The sequence below is a fragment of the Carassius auratus genome, unplaced genomic scaffold, assembly GCF_003368295.1.
Source record: "Carassius auratus strain Wakin unplaced genomic scaffold, ASM336829v1 scaf_tig00005844, whole genome shotgun sequence".
NCBI lineage: Eukaryota > Metazoa > Chordata > Actinopteri > Cypriniformes > Cyprinidae > Carassius > Carassius auratus.
In genome coordinates this window covers 13,731-34,591 of record NW_020523704.1, presented here as the reverse complement: position 1 = coordinate 34,591, position 20,861 = coordinate 13,731, and the positions used below count along the sequence as shown (strand labels likewise).

The 20,861-nt window shown below is 36.4% G+C and overlaps 1 protein-coding gene across 1 annotated transcript in view; it reads left to right on the top strand.

The window, feature by feature from the left end:
- Nucleotides 1-345: 345 nt before the first annotated feature.
- LOC113071062 (DNA (cytosine-5)-methyltransferase 3B-like) overlaps nucleotides 346-20,861 on the top strand; it is a 33,379-nt gene continuing 12,863 nt past the window's right edge. Inside the window, 9 exon segments of the mRNA XM_026244430.1 lie at nucleotides 346-495; nucleotides 999-1,087; nucleotides 7,434-7,577; nucleotides 9,920-10,039; nucleotides 10,965-11,123; nucleotides 11,796-11,903; nucleotides 12,486-12,627; nucleotides 18,563-18,703; nucleotides 19,099-19,143. Coding sequence (XP_026100215.1) covers nucleotides 363-495; nucleotides 999-1,087; nucleotides 7,434-7,577; nucleotides 9,920-10,039; nucleotides 10,965-11,123; nucleotides 11,796-11,903; nucleotides 12,486-12,627; nucleotides 18,563-18,703; nucleotides 19,099-19,143 — 1,081 coding nt within the window. The 5' untranslated portion in view covers nucleotides 346-362.

The window sequence follows — 20,861 nt, the reverse complement described above, 5'->3', positions numbered from 1 at the left end:
TCTTTTAACCTGATTTAATCCAAGTCTTGTGGAGAGATCCGATGGCTTTATATGATATACTGAATTAATTTAGGCTTTTAGTCACTTGTAAACACACACATGTAGCGCATCACATATAGCACTTATGGATCACTTTTACTGTATGAAATTTTAAGGATCTTCTAGGTTTTGGTTACCTGGACTTTCAGCAGAGGGATAGAAACCTCATAGGTTTCATTAAAATATCTTACATTGTGCTTTGAAGATTAACCAAAGTCCTGTTTTGTTCTGTTGTTATATTGCTTGTTTGATATTGAAGATTTTGAGTTGTCCAAATGTTGTAAACAGAATGTCTCTTTTTTCAGGCTGCTGTGAATGGTGACATGTCGGTGGGAGAGGGATTGTTAGAGAGCGACAGTGGTCTGGAGATGACCAATGAGAACAGCCCGCTCACTGCGGCAGAGCCACCTTCACCCTTCTGCCCCAAACAGAACGGAGGCGCAGCCTCACCCGCAGGTACACACTTTATCACTGGTACTACTGTTACCAACCTAATTCCTGTAAAATTTAAATGTGTTTTTACATGGAAATGCTAGATAGTCTGACGATTATGACAGGAATTTAAATATTGGATATAACTTTACCAATTCTATCACACTATTCTTATTTTAACACAAATATGGTCATACGTTTGGAGCACTGTGTTATAATATTTATCTCGGTGCAATGCCTTTTTGTATTTTTAATGGAAATCAAAAATGTTACAATGTCATAAATTTGTTTGATTATTAAGGAGCAATATTTGCTGTCTGGAATTTATTTTTCATTTATGTCACATACTGTGTTATATTACTATTACAAATACTACTACATATACATTCAATACAATTGAATAAATAAAATAAAATGAAATGATCACTGGTGTTTACATTTCATAACCAGGTATTCATAGTATTATGCAGTATATCTAAGTGTCTGAAATTGCTTATACCTTGTCATGAGCTCTCTTATTCTTTAAGATGAGAGTGAAAACAGCATCAGAAGAAAGAGATCTCGTAAGCGCTCTGACACAGAGGAAGACAGCGCCTGGGATTCCTCCTACAGTGAGGTAAGAATTGACGTACTACACATCTGATCTTATCGCACACTGACAGAACCATTCACATTCTGAAGCTCATTTTGCTGCTGTTTCCAGACACATAGTTGAAACAGGACAAAACATAGTTGCTGTACTACAGGAAATGTGTTTTTTTTTTTAAACCAATGGCAGTGTTGTAAAAATAACACAACAAAATTAGTGGTGTAATCATATATCCGTCCATTCACTCGTGTCATAAACAAACCCGAAACCTGTCTGAACAGATGCAGGAAAACACAGAAACCTGAGTTTGGTATCACTTTTGTGGTCCTCTGTGCATTATCAGCGTAATGAAATAAGACATGCAGAAGATCACATTGTGCAGCATTCCTGTCCCCCCTTTAAACAAACACTCACATACGTGCTAACTGCAAACTGTGTGCATGTGTATGCATGTCTATGTGTTTGTTATCTTTCCATCAACACATTTCACCGTTCAAGGTGATAAGGGCTATTCATTCTCTACTGCAAAGACTACTTACAATCAGATAAATCATGATAAGCAGAACTGACTATTTTATATCTGTTCTGTAGTGTTTATGCTTGTCTGTGGTTTTACTCTGTATTGATGAAACTTGTGCATCTCGTGAAAAGAGAAAAAAAGCTAAATGTAGAAGATCTGAGTCAGATTATGGGCATTTATACAGTTTACAGACCGGACAGGTGCTGTACTGTGTGCTTTTAAAAGTTTTTAGGTAAAATTATATAATATATGGAGTTAGTTTGTGAAATATTTAGTAAGTTGAATTGAGCTCATTACTTGATTATTTCGGTCTATAAAATTGTAACTATGCAGCATATAACATCAAAATTTAGAAAGTAATTTATCATAATAAATAATCATTATTCAATTAATTTCAGCAATTTGATAATATCATATCATGTATCATATACACTTTACAGTAAGGTTTCAGTTGTTAACATTAGTTAACATGAACTAACAATGAACAATACTTCTACTACATTTATTAATCTTAGCTAAAGGTAACATAAATACATTTTTTTTTACATTTTTTAACATTTCTTTTTGCTCTATGAACTGACATGAATATGAACATTTATTCAGCAACATTAATAAAGTAACTTTAGTTAGTTCATTTTAGTTAATACATTAGCTGATGTTAAAAATGAGACCTTAATGTAAAGTGTTTGCATTTATAATATATATATATATATATATATATATATATATATATATATATATATATATATATATATATATATATATATATTAGGGGTGTAACGGTTCACAAAATTCACGGTTCGGTTCGATACGATACACTGATGTCACGGTTCGGTTCGGTTCGGTTCGATACGTTTTAGATACAGCAAAATGTAAAAACATCTCAACTTTTCAGAATGCCGCAAGCACACCGCGGGTCATGTGACAAGAACCAACCAATCAGCTTCATCCTTTCCCGTAACAACGTTGAGAGCTCAGCCAAGATGAAGGAACAGCTGATCATAGTTGTATATGGATTGCAATTTTGAAATAAATTCAGTAGCAGAGCTACTGCAAGCGATTTTTAGAGCTGCAAATCCATTTATCCTTCGCTGAAATTTCCGCGTCTCATGGAGAGAGCACGTCATTGTTGCTTAGCAAAGACAGACGCCTCATGAGCGCTTCTGCCCGAGCGCTTTGGAAAGGAGGAGAAAGACGCGCTTAGCGTTTTCCATGCGTTTTTAGGCACGATATGTGAACGGCCCCTAAGGCGCTCGCTCACTCAGCACGCGCTGAAGGCTCGTTGCAAAATGTCTAATGCATTTAACAGACCAGAAATATAAGATCCTAAAATAACCAACAGGTCTGGTGTTTGGGTTGGATTCCCTGTAAGCTATAGTGTCTAAATGCTGCAGGGATAGTTTGCTGCGTGCATGTTTCTCCTTTTTTTCGTCTTTTCCCAGATAGTACTGACGCATATATCCCAGATATTCCCGCTGGTGTTTTTTTTTTTTTTTTTTTTTGTATTCCCGCTGGTGTACCCTGTCATGTTGCAGATGCGACATACCGTTGTTTTTTTATCCACCACTCTCTTGCCATCACCATTATAGCTTAAAGGGAATCCAAAGTGCACCCAAACACCAGACCTGTTGGTTATTGGAGGATCTTCTCATTTCTAGTCTGTTAAACGCATTGGCTATTTTGCAACGAGCCTTCAGCGCGTACTGAGTGAGCGAGCGCCTGCTGAGTAGCCTAACATAAACATATAAGATGGTGTTTTTTTCTTCTTCGGGAGTGTCAGGGGCGTTGCCTGTTACGTTGTTTGGGTTATTGGGCTACCTTGTTGAACGCATATCATTATATTTCTTTCTCTCTCTTGTTTTTTTTTTTTTTCAAATATAATTAATTACTCCAACGAACCGTTCGGTATACATAATGCGTACCGCGTACCGAACCGAAAGCGTCGTACCGAACGGTTCAATACGAATACGCGTATCGTTACACCCCTAATATATATATATATATATATATATATATATATATATATATATATATATATATATATATATATATATAAATATATATATATATATATATATTTTACATCTAAAATATAAACCCATGGATTTTAAAGAGGATGTGATTATTCCTTAAATTATGTGGATTATTTTTTTTTTATGTTTCCTGAGGTGTACTTGTATTGTTAGTATGATTTTTACATTTAAAATGTAGAAATAAAAGGCATTTTTTATATCCTAATTTCCCCCTCTGGCTTGAATGCTCTGTTTGAGAGTAAATGACAACTGTTGTGATTGGCTGACAACATCTTTTCATTTGAAATGTGTATTACATGTGGAACCCCACTCAAATACTTCTACTAGTTTTTTTTTTTACTATAACAGCTGTCTAGATTAACGAATCGGGGAAGTGTTGATTATAGCATTATTTTTTTCGATCTTTTCCCATCACATGAATCGCTGCATTGATGAGACAGAGTCTGTTAATCACGTTAATGCAGTGATCTCGTCATTGCAACGCGTTTTCTCTCACAAAATGCTTTCACCACAACTAACAGCAAACACAATATCGACATGAATACAGTAACTGCTTTGTTGTGCAGCATAACAGTGTCATTCATTGAAATGGCAGTTTGGGCAAGTGTGCAGATAAACTCGCGATGTGTGATTGACAGCTCCGAACAATAAAAAGGGAGCTTTCTTTGATCGCTCTCTGTAGTTTAATCACAATTTAAATAACAGATTTGTTTCATGCTACTAAGAGAAACAATGTGAAGTTGAACATTTAGTCACTGGCTTGATTCACTGATGCATAAACAGTATTAAACGATTTAGAAAGTCTGTGTGAACTTAATTAGCTACACATCAGAAGTCACTGATCACAGATCAGGCATTAATGAACACTGTTACACACTGTTTGTTGCGGTGATGTCGAACTTGTTTGTTTGTACTGCCTGTGCTGACATTGCGACTAAAATAAATGTAAAAAAATAATGATAAATGACAGTAAAAAATTATATATTTGAATTAATTGTAAATTGAAGTTCATATTAAAATTAATAACTTTAATTTCTGGAAAAAATAAAGGATTAACTTCTGTAAATAAAGATGTCATCAAATAAGGAGCGTTTTCAGCAGGTAAGCTATCATTTGAACATCAACAATATAATACCCTACAATAATATAATTTAATATAGGCTCCAATTTATTATGCTCTATGTATTCCCCATACATGAAGAAAATAAGGTTGAATCCCAGGGCTCTAAAAGAATGTTAGAGTCGACTGATTTAATGCACCCAAGGAAAACATGAAGAATGGAAAAATACATCGCTGGACAAGAAAGCGGAAAATAACACAGGTAAGACAAATAAATTAATCTTACCCATTAACATGTCATAATGATGGTCAGGCGAAAATAAATGTTACTTTAGGACTTTGATTTAGTTATTAAACTTGTGAAGCAGTCAGTCAAGTTTACAACCTTTAGTAAACTGATTTACTCTTTAAAGAAGATTATATTGACAAACATGATTCATCTAGACATTTTAAATAAAAAAATATGTTTTGTTATCGCTTTTAGAGCAAGGCGCCGCCATCTTGCAATACCACAGCGTGTGATGTCATGTTTGGTGCCGTTGACCAGTGAAGAAATATAAGCATTTCTTTACTTTTCGAACACACTTTTTTGGAATTGAGGAAGACAAACTTAAAAAGACTGTTGAGCCCATAATAATTATGCATTTGAGCCAAAACACAGTTGTAGAACCATTACCTCTTTTTCCAAAGTTGCCATCCACCGGCAGCGATTTTTATGATTTTCACGAAAATTTTGATGGCCTACAGTATATTTCGCTGCATAAATATTTGAATATCCAATACACCAAAATAAAGATCACAGCCTCTACTTAAAAAAAAAAAAAAAAACTGTTTTATTCTAGCTTAAAGCATTCTTTTTTTATCAACACTTTAATATAGGTAGGTTTCATAAAAATGTATGATTTTGTGCAAAAAGGTGAGAAAATCAGTAGTTTATCAAAAACTACTAAAAAAATATCTGGATAATATTCCGTACCATTATCAAAGCATGAAACCAGTAAATCGCTTCCATCAACATATACCACTTCCTGGATCATCATTTTACTCAATAACATTATGCAGTTTTCATATATATGTTGTCTATATCTGAGGATTGCATTATTTATCATATGCATCTGTTTACATAAGAGTTCACTAGTCTTTCTGTTCTTTTTGTTTAGGAGGTTTTGTAATCCTTCAGAAGATGTGTAATAGCGCCCGTGAGTGTATAACAGTGAAAACACGGAAAGCCATAAAAACTCGTCAATGGCTGTTAAGCATTGTCTTCTAAATGACGAGATAACTCATCATTGGTGGGGAAAGAGTTAATGGGTGGAAGAAGACGTGAACCCGCTGGTTTGGTGTGAAGAGCGGATCGGAAACAATACGTCAGCCATTCTGACATTATTTTGTGTAAATTTGTTTAAGAAGACAAGAAAGAGAACTCAAATAGGTCCTCGCAAATGTTGCCTGAGCTACAAAAGCTACTGAGTTTGAAAGGGCTGCCGTATCAATAAAGATGCCACATAAATGCTATATAAAGTATTTTTAGTTTACATCACGTTGCACCTTGCGTTATGAAAACAATGTTTGGGATACCATGATCATAACTTAGGGATTTAGACAGCTTTGCGTTCGGTATTCATGCAATTATGGTGAAATTAAGCCAAGCACATTTGTGTATTCAAAAAGTAAAGAAATACTTGTATTACTTCTGTGGCCAACGGAGTGAACCAACCCCCGTGACATGGCACACTGTGGTACTGCTACTAAGATGCCGGCCCCTTGCTCCAAAAGCGATACCAAAACATTTTTTTTTTTCTTTTTTCTAAAACGGTTACATTAATTGTGTTTGTTGTATATTTTTAATTAAAGTGGAAGTCACTTTACTAAAAGTAACCTTTCCTGACTGCTTCAATTCTCCCTTTAAGCACCTTAAGCCGAATAACAACAACAAAAGTATAATATAATATAGCCATGTTGGAAGATACGAGCAAGTGATGATTAAATGCACCCGATCGAGTGACGTCATTCTTTAAAGCACGCAGCATGTATCCATGGCCATGCTCAGCTTCGTAGAGACGGTTAATGGCCCTCCCGGTGATTTCCTCGGACATGGCCTTGAGTTTTCTACATTTGCTGAAGCTGTTGTCCGTTGTGTACGGCTGCTGACTGTTACTGTATGTAAACACTTTTTGAAGCTACCATGTAAAGCTAAAATAATTAATGTATCTAATATCAACAAATATTAAACTTAAATATTGAATGTACATATGGTAAATACACACGGAGAGGCATATCTGCGCTAGATTTCGAAACTTTGTCTAAATCCAAATTGTCAACAGTCTTTTAAAATCTTTTTTCAATGTACAAAAAATACTTTAAGACATTTATCATAACACTCCTGAATGTTTATTTTGTTGTTTTAGGTCAGAAGCCAACGGGAAGAATTGCCAACGGTCAAACCCCACAGCTGATAACCCCAAATACACACAACGAAAGAGCGCCTCACATTTCAATTGTTTAAATTAAATAAGCTTATTTTTCTCCTTACAACGTGTCTGTTGTCTTTGGTTAGCCTAAAAGAAAAATAAAATGATATTCAGAGGACTGAAAGAGAAAGTCCCCTAAATGTCCCGAATGGTGGCTGGATATCCTGTGAATGTGTTCCCTTGAATGTCTGGAGGTTGTCTTCGCCATTTCTGGGGACCCTTTTTTTGTTAACTGGGATTATTTGCTCTACATATGCATCAGCTTATTGTCATGGCATTATGGTTTCAGGAAAAGGCTGACGTTGGGTCCGGTTGTGAGACAGGTCTGCGGCAAAGGCCTCGTCCAAGGACAATCTTCCAGGCAGGACTGACAGCTCACAGTAAACCCTGCAACAGAGAGAGGGTACATAGCAAACAGGATCAAAACAACCTGGTAATGCTCACATTCGCACACACTAAGCTTCTTTATTCCTTAAGCGAATTTCTGTCCGTCAGACGCAGTGAAATCAAGGCTGATGTATAGAGATCCCCCTCGCGGCAGATTAAAGCTGTCATGCCACTGTCAGCTCCTCACACATAACTCAACACCTTTAAGTCGAGCTGTCTATCACTGTGTCTTTATGTTGTCAGACCGTCTAAAGTTGCCTGTACCACAGCCAATAAAAACAGTGGTAGGGGAAATGACCCCTTCCCCTTTTTCGATAAATTTTTCTATAGTTTTGTCTGTGTTGTGCAAAATGAGAAAAGACAGACAAAGTGTGTACTGCATTATGGTTTGGAAAGAAATTTTCAATATCAATATCAAATATATAAATGTTAGTTAGTTAGTTAGTTAGTTAGTTTATGCCTTAGGGATGGTCTAGTTGGTAGTTGGACCTGACTGAGCCGGAGTGCGTTTTCCAGAACCATTGTTAGCCGACTATGATCACGAGTTCAGTCATTATCAACAAACATTCAGAAACAGCTTCACAAATTCTCTCGTCCTACGTTAAGAAGCATAGTGTCTCGTTAGTATGGCACGTGGACTTAAAATATCATGTGCTTATGCAAAATAAGCAAGCTAACATGCAGTAAAGTTCTTTTTCTTTTTTGTGTGTTTTATTTTGGGGTTCATTTTGTTTACATTTGACCCCTAAACTTTCATTGTAACTATAATTGAAACTTTTTAATTTGTATGTTTTTTTTATTATTTATAAAAAATGTTTTTTAAACTGTTTGAGTTGTTTATGTTTTATGTGTGTGTGTGTGTGTGTTTGTGTGTGTTTGTGGGTGTTTGTTATTTGTTGTGTTTTTTAATTTTTTTTTCGTGTTTTGTTTTGGGGTTCGTTTTGTACGTTTGCCCCATAGGCTTTAATTGATAACATTTTGACATTGTAATAGAGGTCTTCACAGTGCACCCGAGACCCGTCAACCCCGGACCCGACCCGGGACCCGTACGGGTTCGGGTCTTTATTTTAAATCATCAGCCGGGTCCGGGTCGGGTCCGAATCTATTACCTCTGGTCCCGGGTCTGTTTAACATTGTGTGTAATACCCGTGCGATCGGAGTCATCGGACTCAGAGAACATCCGGCCGTGATCAAAGACTGCTTGTGTTTTTTGTAACTGAGTGAGCCGAAAAAAGTGATCTCTCTCTCTCTCTCTCTCTCTCTCTATCGCTCGCAGACTCAGAGTTAATACAAGTGCACGCACGGTATTAATGCTTGCAGACTTGACACACTCATGTTTAATATATTTCAAATCAGCAACACAATCTGAGGTGAACTGTCACATGAATGTTTTCTATTACGCTCAAATTGCATTAAAGCATTTTAGGTTGATACAGCTAGCACGCATGTGTAGTCTCGAGCGCATTTCATGTTTCTATGGCAAGCAGTGAGGGACACTTCGACCGCCAAACCGCGTTTTACATTTTCTCCCATTTTTATATTATTATAAATGAACCGTTTAATCTTAAAGTTTTAGTGGTTCAGGTTCAGACTCGATGCAGAGCAGAGAGCACAGACAGAGATCAGATGATAGTAAATAAATAATGTCAGCGGACATGGCATTGCACGAGCGATCGTTATTATAGTTCAAAAGGCAAACAGTCTAAGTTATTATGCGAATTAACTCGAGTCAGAATGTACATGTGCACAGTAGCATTTGTCATCCGTCACCGTGACATCAAGTGGACATTTGAAGCTGAAAAAATAATGAATGGATTCAGCTTGGACTTGGAATAAGGAGAGGAATAACATGAATAACTTTCTTGTCGGAGGATTGTAATGCATCACAGGCAGTCAGGTACAAGGAAGAGAGACCATGACTCTTTAAATTAGGTAAGACAAAAAGCTGTATTCTTCGCAACAGGTTTATTGACTTGTAATAGCAATTTAAGGTGGAATATGTGATAATCGGGTCCAGTTGGGTCTGTGTCTTCCCGGCGGGTTCGGGTCCAGATTTCAAATAATATACGGGTCCGGGTCGGGTCCGGGTAGGCATTTCTCGGATCTACACGGGTCCGGGTCCAGCTTTTGAAATAATAGACGGGTCCGGGTCGGTTCGGTGTAGTACATTACGGGTCTCTGTCGGGTTCGGGCACGAATTTTTGGACCCGTGAAGACCTCTACATTGTAACTATTTTGAAATATATATATATATATATATGTATATATATATATATATATATATATATATATATATATATATATATATATATATATTTATTTATTTTTATTTTTTTTGTGATTTATTTGCATAGCTTTACTGTGACTTGTAATTGCGTGTGTTTGTAGGTATCTACTGTTCCTGAGGGTCCTGCACTAGAACTCATGGAACAGGACTCTAAAGACTCTGCACAGAGCAGCACCACATCCACCTCGACAACTGACACAGTCAGCCAACCTGAATACAAGGTAACAGGACATCTCTCTCTCTCTTTGTGTCTCTCTCTCTCTCTCTCTCTCTCTCTCTCTCTCTCTCTTTCTCTCTCTCACACACACACACACCCACACAGACACCTATTCACCTATCCTATCATGTCCCGTTCCTCTTTATGTTCATGCACAAACAACACAGGAGTACCTATATTTGTCCACCTGCCTTTGACATGTAACAGTAACCTCTTAGAATGACTCTGTTTGAATGTGAAGATAACAGCCTTTGTTCTCATGGTGTATCCTCTCCTTTGCAAATCATTAAGACAGACAGCTGTGCATTTAGAGAGCACTTATGACCAAGACAAAGAGGTCTTGAATGGGGGTTTTGTTGGTTGTAGCATCTGGGTAAGTCACTGTTGACCACAGATTTATAAAAGCTCACAGACACTCGCACAGGTGAGGAAACAACAGCGCTGCTGAAATGGTCCTGATTGATTGAGATTCATGCTCAGACAAGCTCAGTGTCAGAGGTTTCACTTGTGTCTCAATCCAGCTGTCTGAGTGCTACTGAGCATGTGATTGTCTTTTTTGTGTGTGACAGAATCAAAGAAATCTGTGCAGTGAAAATGTTAATTGTCCATCGTATTTAAAGGAATAGTTCACTCATAAATTAAAATCTACGAGTTCAAACCTGTATGATTTTTCTTTTTCTGTGGAACACAAAATATATTATGTAGCAGTATGTCCAGTCTGAAAAGGAACAAAAAGAACCGAAAAGCACCATAAAACTAGTAATGAAGAAGCCATATTTTCAGATAGCTATGTTTAAGGAACAGAAATCTTATATGCTATTATTAACTGAAATTTGTGACGTCTTCCTGTTGAAACTTGATACAGGTATCAGTGAGGAGAAATGTGAACTCATTGTGAACTGTGTCTTATTTACATTTCTGCTCCTCAGGACAATAAAGGCTTTGGTATTGGAGAGTTAGTCTGGGGCAAAATAAAGGGCTTTTCTTGGTGGCCAGGGATGGTGGTGACCTGGAGAGCTACAGGGAAGAGGCAGGCCTCCCACGGGATGCGCTGGCTACAGTGGTTTGGCGATGGGAAATTCTCCGAGGTAACAAAAGAATGAAGTGTTGTCAGAATACCAGAATACCGCAGTACTTGATACTAATAGCAGTAAAATTTTAACATCAATTTCAGTAGCAGTGTAAAAACCAAAAACAATAAAGGCTTCCTTTTTTTTTATCGTTACATTTTAATCGCCATAATTTACCATGGATTTACTATAGTAACACTAACTGCACCATGCTATTGTGGCAGAAATGTGGGATATTCATGCAGAATTTTATTATATTATTAATTTAGATAGATTTAGATTATATACATTGTATTAAAGGAATAGCCTAATGGCATATAATTACAGAATATTTTTGTGATTAAGCTATAGCATTTATGCATTTACACTAAATGCAGGTTTAATTGTGGTTATCATTATCTAAGTGTATGTTGCTATAAAAAAACAATGGTTAATTGTAATAGAACTCAAACAGTTTTATTTTACCATAAAAAGGTTCTTGCAATTTTTACGTTACTATTTTTGTTAATGAACATAAATGTACATCTGCATTCTAATTCTAATTCATATATATATATATATATATATATATATATATATATATATATAATGCCACAAACGTATTAATTAAAAGGTCATGTTTTGAATTTCAATCGTTCTTGCTCTGAACCCTGGTTACTTTCTGACCCTGGTGTTGTGTGTATATTGCAGGTGTCTGCTGACAAACTCGACTCCATCACAGCCTTCCCAAAGTTTTTCAACCAGTCATCCTACACTAAGCTGGCGTCCTACCGCAGAGCAATATTCCAGGCCCTGGAGGTGAGAGCGGAGATCAGTCTATGATCATTGTTTTATTAGAGACAACTGTTTTATACTTCGAGACAATTGATGCATATGGGGCAGTTAGACACAGCAACTTACAACATCTTTAGTACATTTAATAGAGGATAATAATACAAATTTGCACCTGCTATTCCAAAATCTTGGAGCATGGGCTGTATTTGCACCTTTTGATGTGTGCGAGTGTTTTTCTGTGTGATAAACGGGAAACTAGGCAAACACTCATCTGGAAAATCTGGAATTCCCAGAGGTTCCTTAATTATCTCTCTGTGAATCGTACCTCCTAACAAACTTAACAAAAGCATCCAAGTCCAGACATGCACCAGAACAACAGGACTGTCTGTACTTTTATCTCTCTCTCTCTCTCTGTTTTTGTACCCCCTCCTTTGCAGTTTATCCAGCATGATTAATATCTGCAATTTGTCTCCATTTCCACGAAAGCAGTCTTACTGAATATATGTTATTTTAGACACAGTAGATGATTATATATGCACTTGAGACGCTACCTGGATAGTTTGTTTTCTTACACTTACACTTCTTCTACTATCGGTGTGCCCTCAGGTGGCTAGTGTACGAGCAGAGAAGACTTTTCCTCCAAGTGAGACGGAGAGTCTTGAAGAACAGATAAAGCCCATGCTCGACTGGGCTCATAACGGCTTTCTGCCCAAAGGTCAGGAGGGCCTGAAACCTAGAGAGAACGCAGGTGAGCATACGTAATATGACCTTTCTCACACCTGAGATTACTTCTTGAGTCAAATATAACACAGAAAAAGGCTTATGACAATAGGATGTTTATAGTGACCAAAAATAAAAATGCTTGAATATCATTGTATTGAGGTAGAAAATATAAATCCAAGTAGAATTTATTTTAACAAAATATAGCCCAAGATCCGACGCTACAGTTTTGATTCACAAGTAAGGCAACAATTCAGTCAATAAATAGTTTGGATGGACAATAATAAAATTCCGTACTATTTTCTTTATTCAGATTATAATAAAACACTAAAGCCTAAAACCAGATATGAATTTAGGCATCACAGCAATATAATGTACAGTATGAATAATGTATATTCATTTTGAGATTTACTAAAGATAACATTTAACAGTTTTTTGTTGTCTTTTTAAAGATAAACTATAGGTGAACATTAGATGAAGGCAAAAGTAATCATAAACGTATATTGTGCATTGAGATTAAAAGCAAAAATGACTTAGAAAAGTCAAGTTAGCTTTGAGAAAATCTCTAGCATCGTTTGCTTCTAGATGGCACTTGGTTTGATATTTTGTTATAAAAGCAATGACATTTAGACAGATACTCTTTGTATGGCCACTGAATACACAAACTATCAAAATAAAAGTTAAAAAAATCAAAATAAAAGGGTAACGTGCACCAACATGACACCTAAAAATAAACCCCCATAAAAACGTGCTCAAACCGTTAGAGTGGTTTCTGCTGGCAGAATTCCAAGCATTGCCAACTTGTTAAGTCATAGAAAGTATTAGCAACAGGAAAGTTATGTAACTTGTTGGTCAAGTTTTTCTCCAATTATCAAAGTGGGAATGTTATGAATTCATTTGTAGTCTCGCTGTAGTTGAGCTCAAAGACTGCGGCTTATCGAACAGGCAGTTTTTAAGCTTACATTAACAGTGTTATTAATATATGAATGTTTTTTGTATTCAATATCAACAGAAAAAAAAATCTCAAAATAAAAGGGTATCAAGAACAATCTCAAAACGTAATTTATATACATTAGAGGGTGCCACGAGAGTGGATTTTCAAATCCCGCCCCGTCCCAATTCCACGAAAAAACTGGGGGAAAATCCCTTCCCCTTTCAATCCCGGAAGAATGACTCCCGTTCTTTCCCACTTCCGTGTTGTATTTCTTTTGGCCAGAATCTGTCAGTTACAGTAAAAAAATAAAAAATACAATACAGATCACAGCATGCCCAGTTAAGTTAAATACAATTTTTTTTGTTATTTTATTGAACTGAAAGCCATCATTGTGCATTGCACACATATAAAATTTCATGTAAATCATCCATGCTAACACACACATTTTCTATTTTAATTTTATTATTTCATGTTTTCATTTGAACATAGACATTTCACTCTCTATAGATTTATTTTTCATACAAAAAAAAATTGAATTTCGAAATTCGAATTTTCTCGCTCAAGTCCACATCACCCAGACGGCAGAAACTGCATTTTGTTTGCTTTAATTATTTTACAGAAGCACAACATTTCATTATTATTCTGAGTTCGGAGAAAGATTTATTGCTTTTATCTACATTAGAACTAAACTACATAAAAAATGATACAGTATTTTAAGAGCAAGCGAGAGCACCGTGCTAGAGGTCTTCACAGTGCACCTGAGACCCGTCGACCCGGGACCCTGACGGGTTCGGATCTATATTTTAAATGATCGTCCGGGTCAGGTCCGAATCTATTACCTCGGGCCCGGGTCTGTTTAGCATTGTGTGTAATACCTGTGCGATCGGAGTCATCGGACTCGGAGAACACCTGGCCGTGATCAGACACTGCTTGTGTTTTTTGTAACTCACAACTTGTAAAATTAGGAAAAGGAAAGTGTGAGCCAAAGAAGCGATCTCTCTCTCTCTCTCTCTCCGCCGTTAGAAGCAGAGCTCGCAGACTCAGAGTTAATACAAGTGCACGCACGGTAATAATGCTTTTGCAGGCTTGACACACTTATATTTAATATATTTCAAATCAGCAACACAATCTGAGGTGAACTGTCACATGAATGTTTTCTATGACGCTCAAATTGCGTTAAACATATTTTAGGTTGATACAGCTAGCACGCAAGTGCAGCCTCGAGCGAGTTTCATGTTTCTATGACAACCAGTGAGGGAAACTTCGACTGCCAAACCGCACTTTACATTTTCTCCCATTTTTATAATAATATAAATGAACCGTTTTATCTTAAAGTTTTATTGGTCAGATTCAGACTCGACGCAGAGCAGAGAGCACAGAGATGATAGCAAATAAATAACGTCGGGGCCATGGCATTGCACGAGCGATCGTTATTATAGTTCAAAAGGGCAAACAGTCTAAGTTATTATGCGAGTTAACTCGAGTCAGAATGTACATGTGCACAGTAGCATTTGTCATCCGTCACCGTGACATCACGTGGACTTTTGAAGCTGAAATAATGAGTGGATTCAGCTTGGACTTGGAATAACGAGAGGAATAACATGGATAACTTTTCTTGTCCGAGGATTGTAATGCATCACAGGCAGTCAGGTACAAGAAAGAGAGACTACGGCTCTTTAAATTAGGTAAGACAAAAAGCTGTATTTTTGCAACAGGTTTATTGACTTGTAATAGCAATTTTAGGTGGAATATGTGATAATCAGGTCCAGTCGGGTCTGTGTCTTCCCGAGTAGGCATTTCTCGGATCTACACGGGTCTGGGTCCAGCTTTTGAAATAATAGACGGGTCCGGGTCGGGTCCGAGTAGGCATTTCTCGGATCTACACGGGTCCGGGTCCAGCTTTTGAAATAACAGACGGGTCCAGGTCGGTTCTGTGTAGTACATTACGGGTCTCTTTCGGGTTCAGGTATAAATGTTTGGACCCGTGAAGACCTCTACACAGTGCCTCCATCTGTCCTGCTGTGAGTGAGCTGCTGTTCAGTTTGCACACACACTTCAATAGCGCACATTTGTGTAGGTTAACATTAGATTGAGCGGCCATGTAAATTTCTTGTTACAACATAACATCTTTTAGATGAAAAACTATATTTGAGGTCTATGAATGATAAGTGGGCTTTTGGATGTCCTGCCTGATGTAGGCTGTACTACCACAAAGACCAGCCGTTAATGGTCCGTCCGTCACACGCAGGTCATTCACTTAACAAGCCACACCAAAGAAGACAGGAGGAGAGCATAAAGAGACAGGGCAAGTAGAATTGAGTTCAAACTTCAAATATAAGCCTACAGTTTACAGTCTATTTCTTTACAGGGTAGGCTATATTTGTGTTTAAAGTTAAGGGATCAAAGTGTTATTACAACTCCGTGACCCGCGGGAGTCCTGAAAAATAGTCTATATATCTATATATAGTCTATATAGTTATATATATATGTATAATAAAAAAGCAAAATAATAAACAGGAAATTACACAGAATGTGTGAACCTTGTGAAAACAGGATGTTTAAATTCTGTGGAAATGGCTGTCAAGTGTTTGTGGTATTGCCTCAGGCATCAGCGCTCAGTCAGGTATTGGCAGCTTACACTGTCACACTCACAGGCTCAGTGTGTCTGATCATAAACCTCCGCTGGGATTCATTCGAGCTGGTCTGTTATATTTAAATGTCAAGACCTTGAGTTTTCAGGAGAGCCCTTCAGGATGGACTGCACAGCGGCTTCAAAGGGTTTCAGTGTTATTAAACTGAAGCCTCTTATTCAAACCAAAGACTCACATATGCATTTATGAGGATTTCCTGAATGTTTCTGAAAGATATCAGAGCATTTATAAGCATGTCTTTAATTTAACTGTCAGCTTCTTAGAATTAGGAAAAACACTATTTATTTTCCTTTGTTGTGGGAAAAAAACAGTGAGTGATAGATCAGTTCAATGACTCCTTTACATGCATAAACCCTGCCAGACGCATTTATAAATGCAGTCGTTATTTTTTTTTTTTTATATAATTTTTTATTGCAGTAAAACTTGTGTTATTTAGAAGGAGTACTTTATTATAAAGAAACTTAATTAGGGGAAACCTCGTACTTACTTTCCTTCTCACTGACATGAGATTAACTTATGTTCACAAGCTGAGCTGCTGCAGACATTTGTTGGCCAGGTTAACAACTATTTTGTTTTTGAAAATCGTGCCAAGAGTAAGTGTTTACATAATTGTCGATACTTACAAAACCTAGGGGTATTTAGAGGCGTTTCAGTTTAGTATCTAGACACTGAAAGTAAGCACTGCTTGACTGTGGACTTATGCTGGAATCAGAAAGAGGAAATAGCTCAACTAATGACTTTACGCCTTGTCTTTCCCACAGTGATTACAGATGTTCTTTGTAAGAGAACAGCTGTCTGTCTGCTTTTTCTCATGACTGTATTTGTCTTGGTCAGTTTTTCAATTTCTGTGTCAAAATTTGCCACACAAAATTTTATATATATATATATATATATATATATATATATATATATATATATATATATATATATATATATATATATATACATTTTTAAAATACAGGTTTTACTAGGGGTGTGTGATATGGGGGAAAAAAAATCAATATATTTTTTTTTTCGAAATATCACAATTCTTTGTCATGTTGGTTTTACTATTTTGCAAGTAGTCTGAGCATTACAGCCAAACTAATTTCCCTAATATAAAGACAACGCCTTTCAGGGTAACAAAACAAGCATGGCAGATATGGCAGATAGGCCAAAGAGGGCAAAGATTTTTATCCTCATTCTTATTTTAATAACAAAGATAAAAGAATGAAAAAGATACACATTACAATACTCTTCACATAATATACAAATAAAACAAGCATTGCTTTATTTTCAGGTACAATAGGTGTATTTAGCAGGAGCATTCGAGAAATGGAATGAACAAATATAAAAATAAAACACTATATGAACTGATTCCTAAAGCAACTGTATTAAAGAGTGATTTTTCTCTTTGTTTTGTTGTTTTATTAACGTTAAAGGAATAGTATTCTATCAGCTGTCTGTCAATTCTGTCATAGTGTTTTATTTTACCACCATTTACTCACTCAAAAGTAGTTATAAACCTAAATGAGTTTCTTTCTTCTGAACATAAATGCTATTTTGAGGAACGGTGAAAACAGTTGCTGGTCCACAGTGACTTCCACAGTATTTTTTGCTACTATCAAATTCAATGTGGACCAGCAACCCACATTCTTCAAAATATCTTCTTTTGTGTTCAACACAAGAGAGAAATTAATACATGTTTGGGACAATGTGACAGTGAGTAAATAATGACAGAAATGATGTTTTATGGTGCTGTATCCCTTGACAGAAATGACAGTAGGCTGCATGTTTAATAGGCCTACTGTCCCTTTAAGACCTTCACGCATCTAACACACTGGCACATATACGTTTTTCTCTCAAATGTTTACTTTCATTTAAGACAACTAATTTGAGTCTACATGTAAACATTGTGTGTTTTGACAGTATTAGCACAAAAGAAAACATCTCAACAATCAGGAGCCGTTTGACAGATTTTGGCGCACACGCTTCGGGTGAATGTGGCGCTCAGAAAAAATGTTTTTTTATATAGACATGAATGATTTTTACACAACAGAAATTTATTTGGGCACATTTAATCATAAAAATAATGTCACAATGCAATTAATCATAACGGTCTTCATTTGAGCTTTGTCTTCTTCATGCAAAATACATAAGAGTCATGTGACCAGTCAAGTACCATTTTAAATGTTTTCTCATTTATTTTATGTAGTAATATTGTAGGGATTAGATCATTCTTGATACTTACTTTAGCTAACTGCTGAAGTAGTTCTCACAACACACAAGCTTCATTATCTAAGTGCTTGGTCTATAAAATATAAATGTTATTAATCACAGTTCATGTGTGAGCGTGGTTTATTGTAACAGTAATGTGAGTCTACTTGTGTCTCTTCCAGCGGAGTACTGTGTTTTTCCTCTGGCGTCAGAGAGATCAGTGCTGCTGGACTCCATCCCTCCGGAGTCCCCCCCCTCTGCCAAGAGACCTCGACTCAGCCTCTGTAAGGCCAAACCTGGCACTGAGGAAGTCTACAGCAGAGGTTAGGGCTTATTCCTGTTCATGATTGACAACTGACTGCTGCACACCAAAAAAGGATAAGTTCACCCAAAAAAGAAAATTCTGTCATCATTTGCTCGCACTTCAGAACACAAATATAACGTAATAAAATGATTTGGGTTTGGAATGACATGAGGGTGAGTAAATTATGACAGAATTTAAATTTTTTGGTGAACTGGCCCTTTAAATGACACACGTGTGAATGCAAATGATTAATTGATGTCTTGAATGGAATTTTTATTCTGCAATTCTGAACAATTAATTCAGGCATACAAACCTTTATAGTCGATATTAAATATACATTTTGTTGCATTGGACTTCAATGAGATTTAACTCTCACAATGTGTTCCTCTGACTGGCATTTCATCTGCTTTTCAGAACAAATGGTCAATGAAGTTTTGAAGAATCACAGAAGTATAGAAGGTGTGTAATGTTGCTACATGCTACAGGTACTGCTTTCACCCACACGAGGGGCCATTCACACAGAATGCACCTTTGCGATTAAAATCTTGAGATGCAGAGCTGCGGAATTAAAAACAGCAAGATCTAAGCAAGGTTTTTTCTAAATTGAACTACATTTAATTTGAGTGCCGCATCATGTGCAAGGTGCTCCAAAAGACGCAAACACGGTGTTCAAACATGTCCATTTAGCATGTTTACAAAGAAAACCAATGGAAAAGTAGTGCAGTTAAATGCAAAAACATGGCTCCCAAAAGCCCTTCGGGTGACCCAAGTTCCCTTTTCTTTCCTGTTCTGCTCTGTCTTCTCCTGTTATTTCCTGCATTTCTCCAAATTTTTGGTCAAATAAAGGCAATATATTGCCAAAATATACATTTCCTCCTCATAACATCACTCAACAAACCTCAATCCTCAATACAGGTTTTAGAGTTTCCTTATGGTTCGTTATTTGCTACGTCTAGGGAAAAAGGCTATATTGTCAAATAAAAATAAAGGAAATGAGAACAAATAATCTAAATACAAGCAACAGAACAAATAAAATACAACAGTAATTAAAATAAACAGTGCTTTTCAGGTTTTTTAGGTAGGTCTAACAGTCACACCAAGATCTTCTCACAGCGTGCACGAGTTCTCATTCGTGTATTCTGGATCTTTAATGTTTAAACTGGCAAGGCTTAAATGAGATTAGCTTAAACGTGCTGCTCAGCACCCGGGTGATGACGGCATAAATGACTGCTCATATTCCAGCACACGGCACTCGCATTGAACAAAGAATGAAAAGGTTTGTCCACAAGTTTGTTGATGGTGTGCGTATCCAACAACAGAAACATACATTACCCAACATTTGTTTTATGTGTTGTTATTTTTAACAAACCGCATTACAGTTGCACTGTGGGTGGAGAATGGTACGGTACGATTTTTTTACTGAGAACCGTTGGACCCCTAATATCAGTATCAATATCTGTTAATATTGGATATTTAATTTTTCATACTCAATTCCTCTATTTTTTACATTTAGATTATCTTTACTTATTAAGGTTACTTATAGTGTTTGTGTGATTTTAAATAATAAAAAAACATCATAATTTAGAAATAATAGGCTATTTTCTATCCTGTTTCTGAGCCTCTGCAGAACAGTCTGTTTTTATAGACGAGGCAAATTCAAGACTTGAATCTGTTCTGGTCAGACTACATGACTTGCTGTCCGTCTTGAAGTCTTTGTGCTGTTCACATGACGTAACACTATGTAAATGATCCTCAACAGGGGGGTCATACACTACACGAGCCGACAACAAATGTGTCAACTGTTTATTTTTAAATGTACATCGGGAAGAAATTAGTGCTGCAAGCTGTTTACGTGATGATCTGTTCTGAACATTTTTGCTCCATTTCTTGTGTCCTAACTTATCTCAAAGCCTGTTTTTCTTCCGCTAACCTCAACTTCAATTCAATTCAATTCAAGTTTATTTGTATAGCGCTTTTTACAAAACAAATCGTTACAAAGCAACTTTACAGAAAATTATGTTTCTACAATATTTAGTAGTAGCTAGTAGTTTGTGCACATTTGACAGGATTTTAGAAAAACTAAAAAATAATAATAATACAAGACGTAGTCAGCTAGACGATGAACTATCAATATTATTAATTAAGTTATTATATGATTCAGTCACACATTTAGGAAT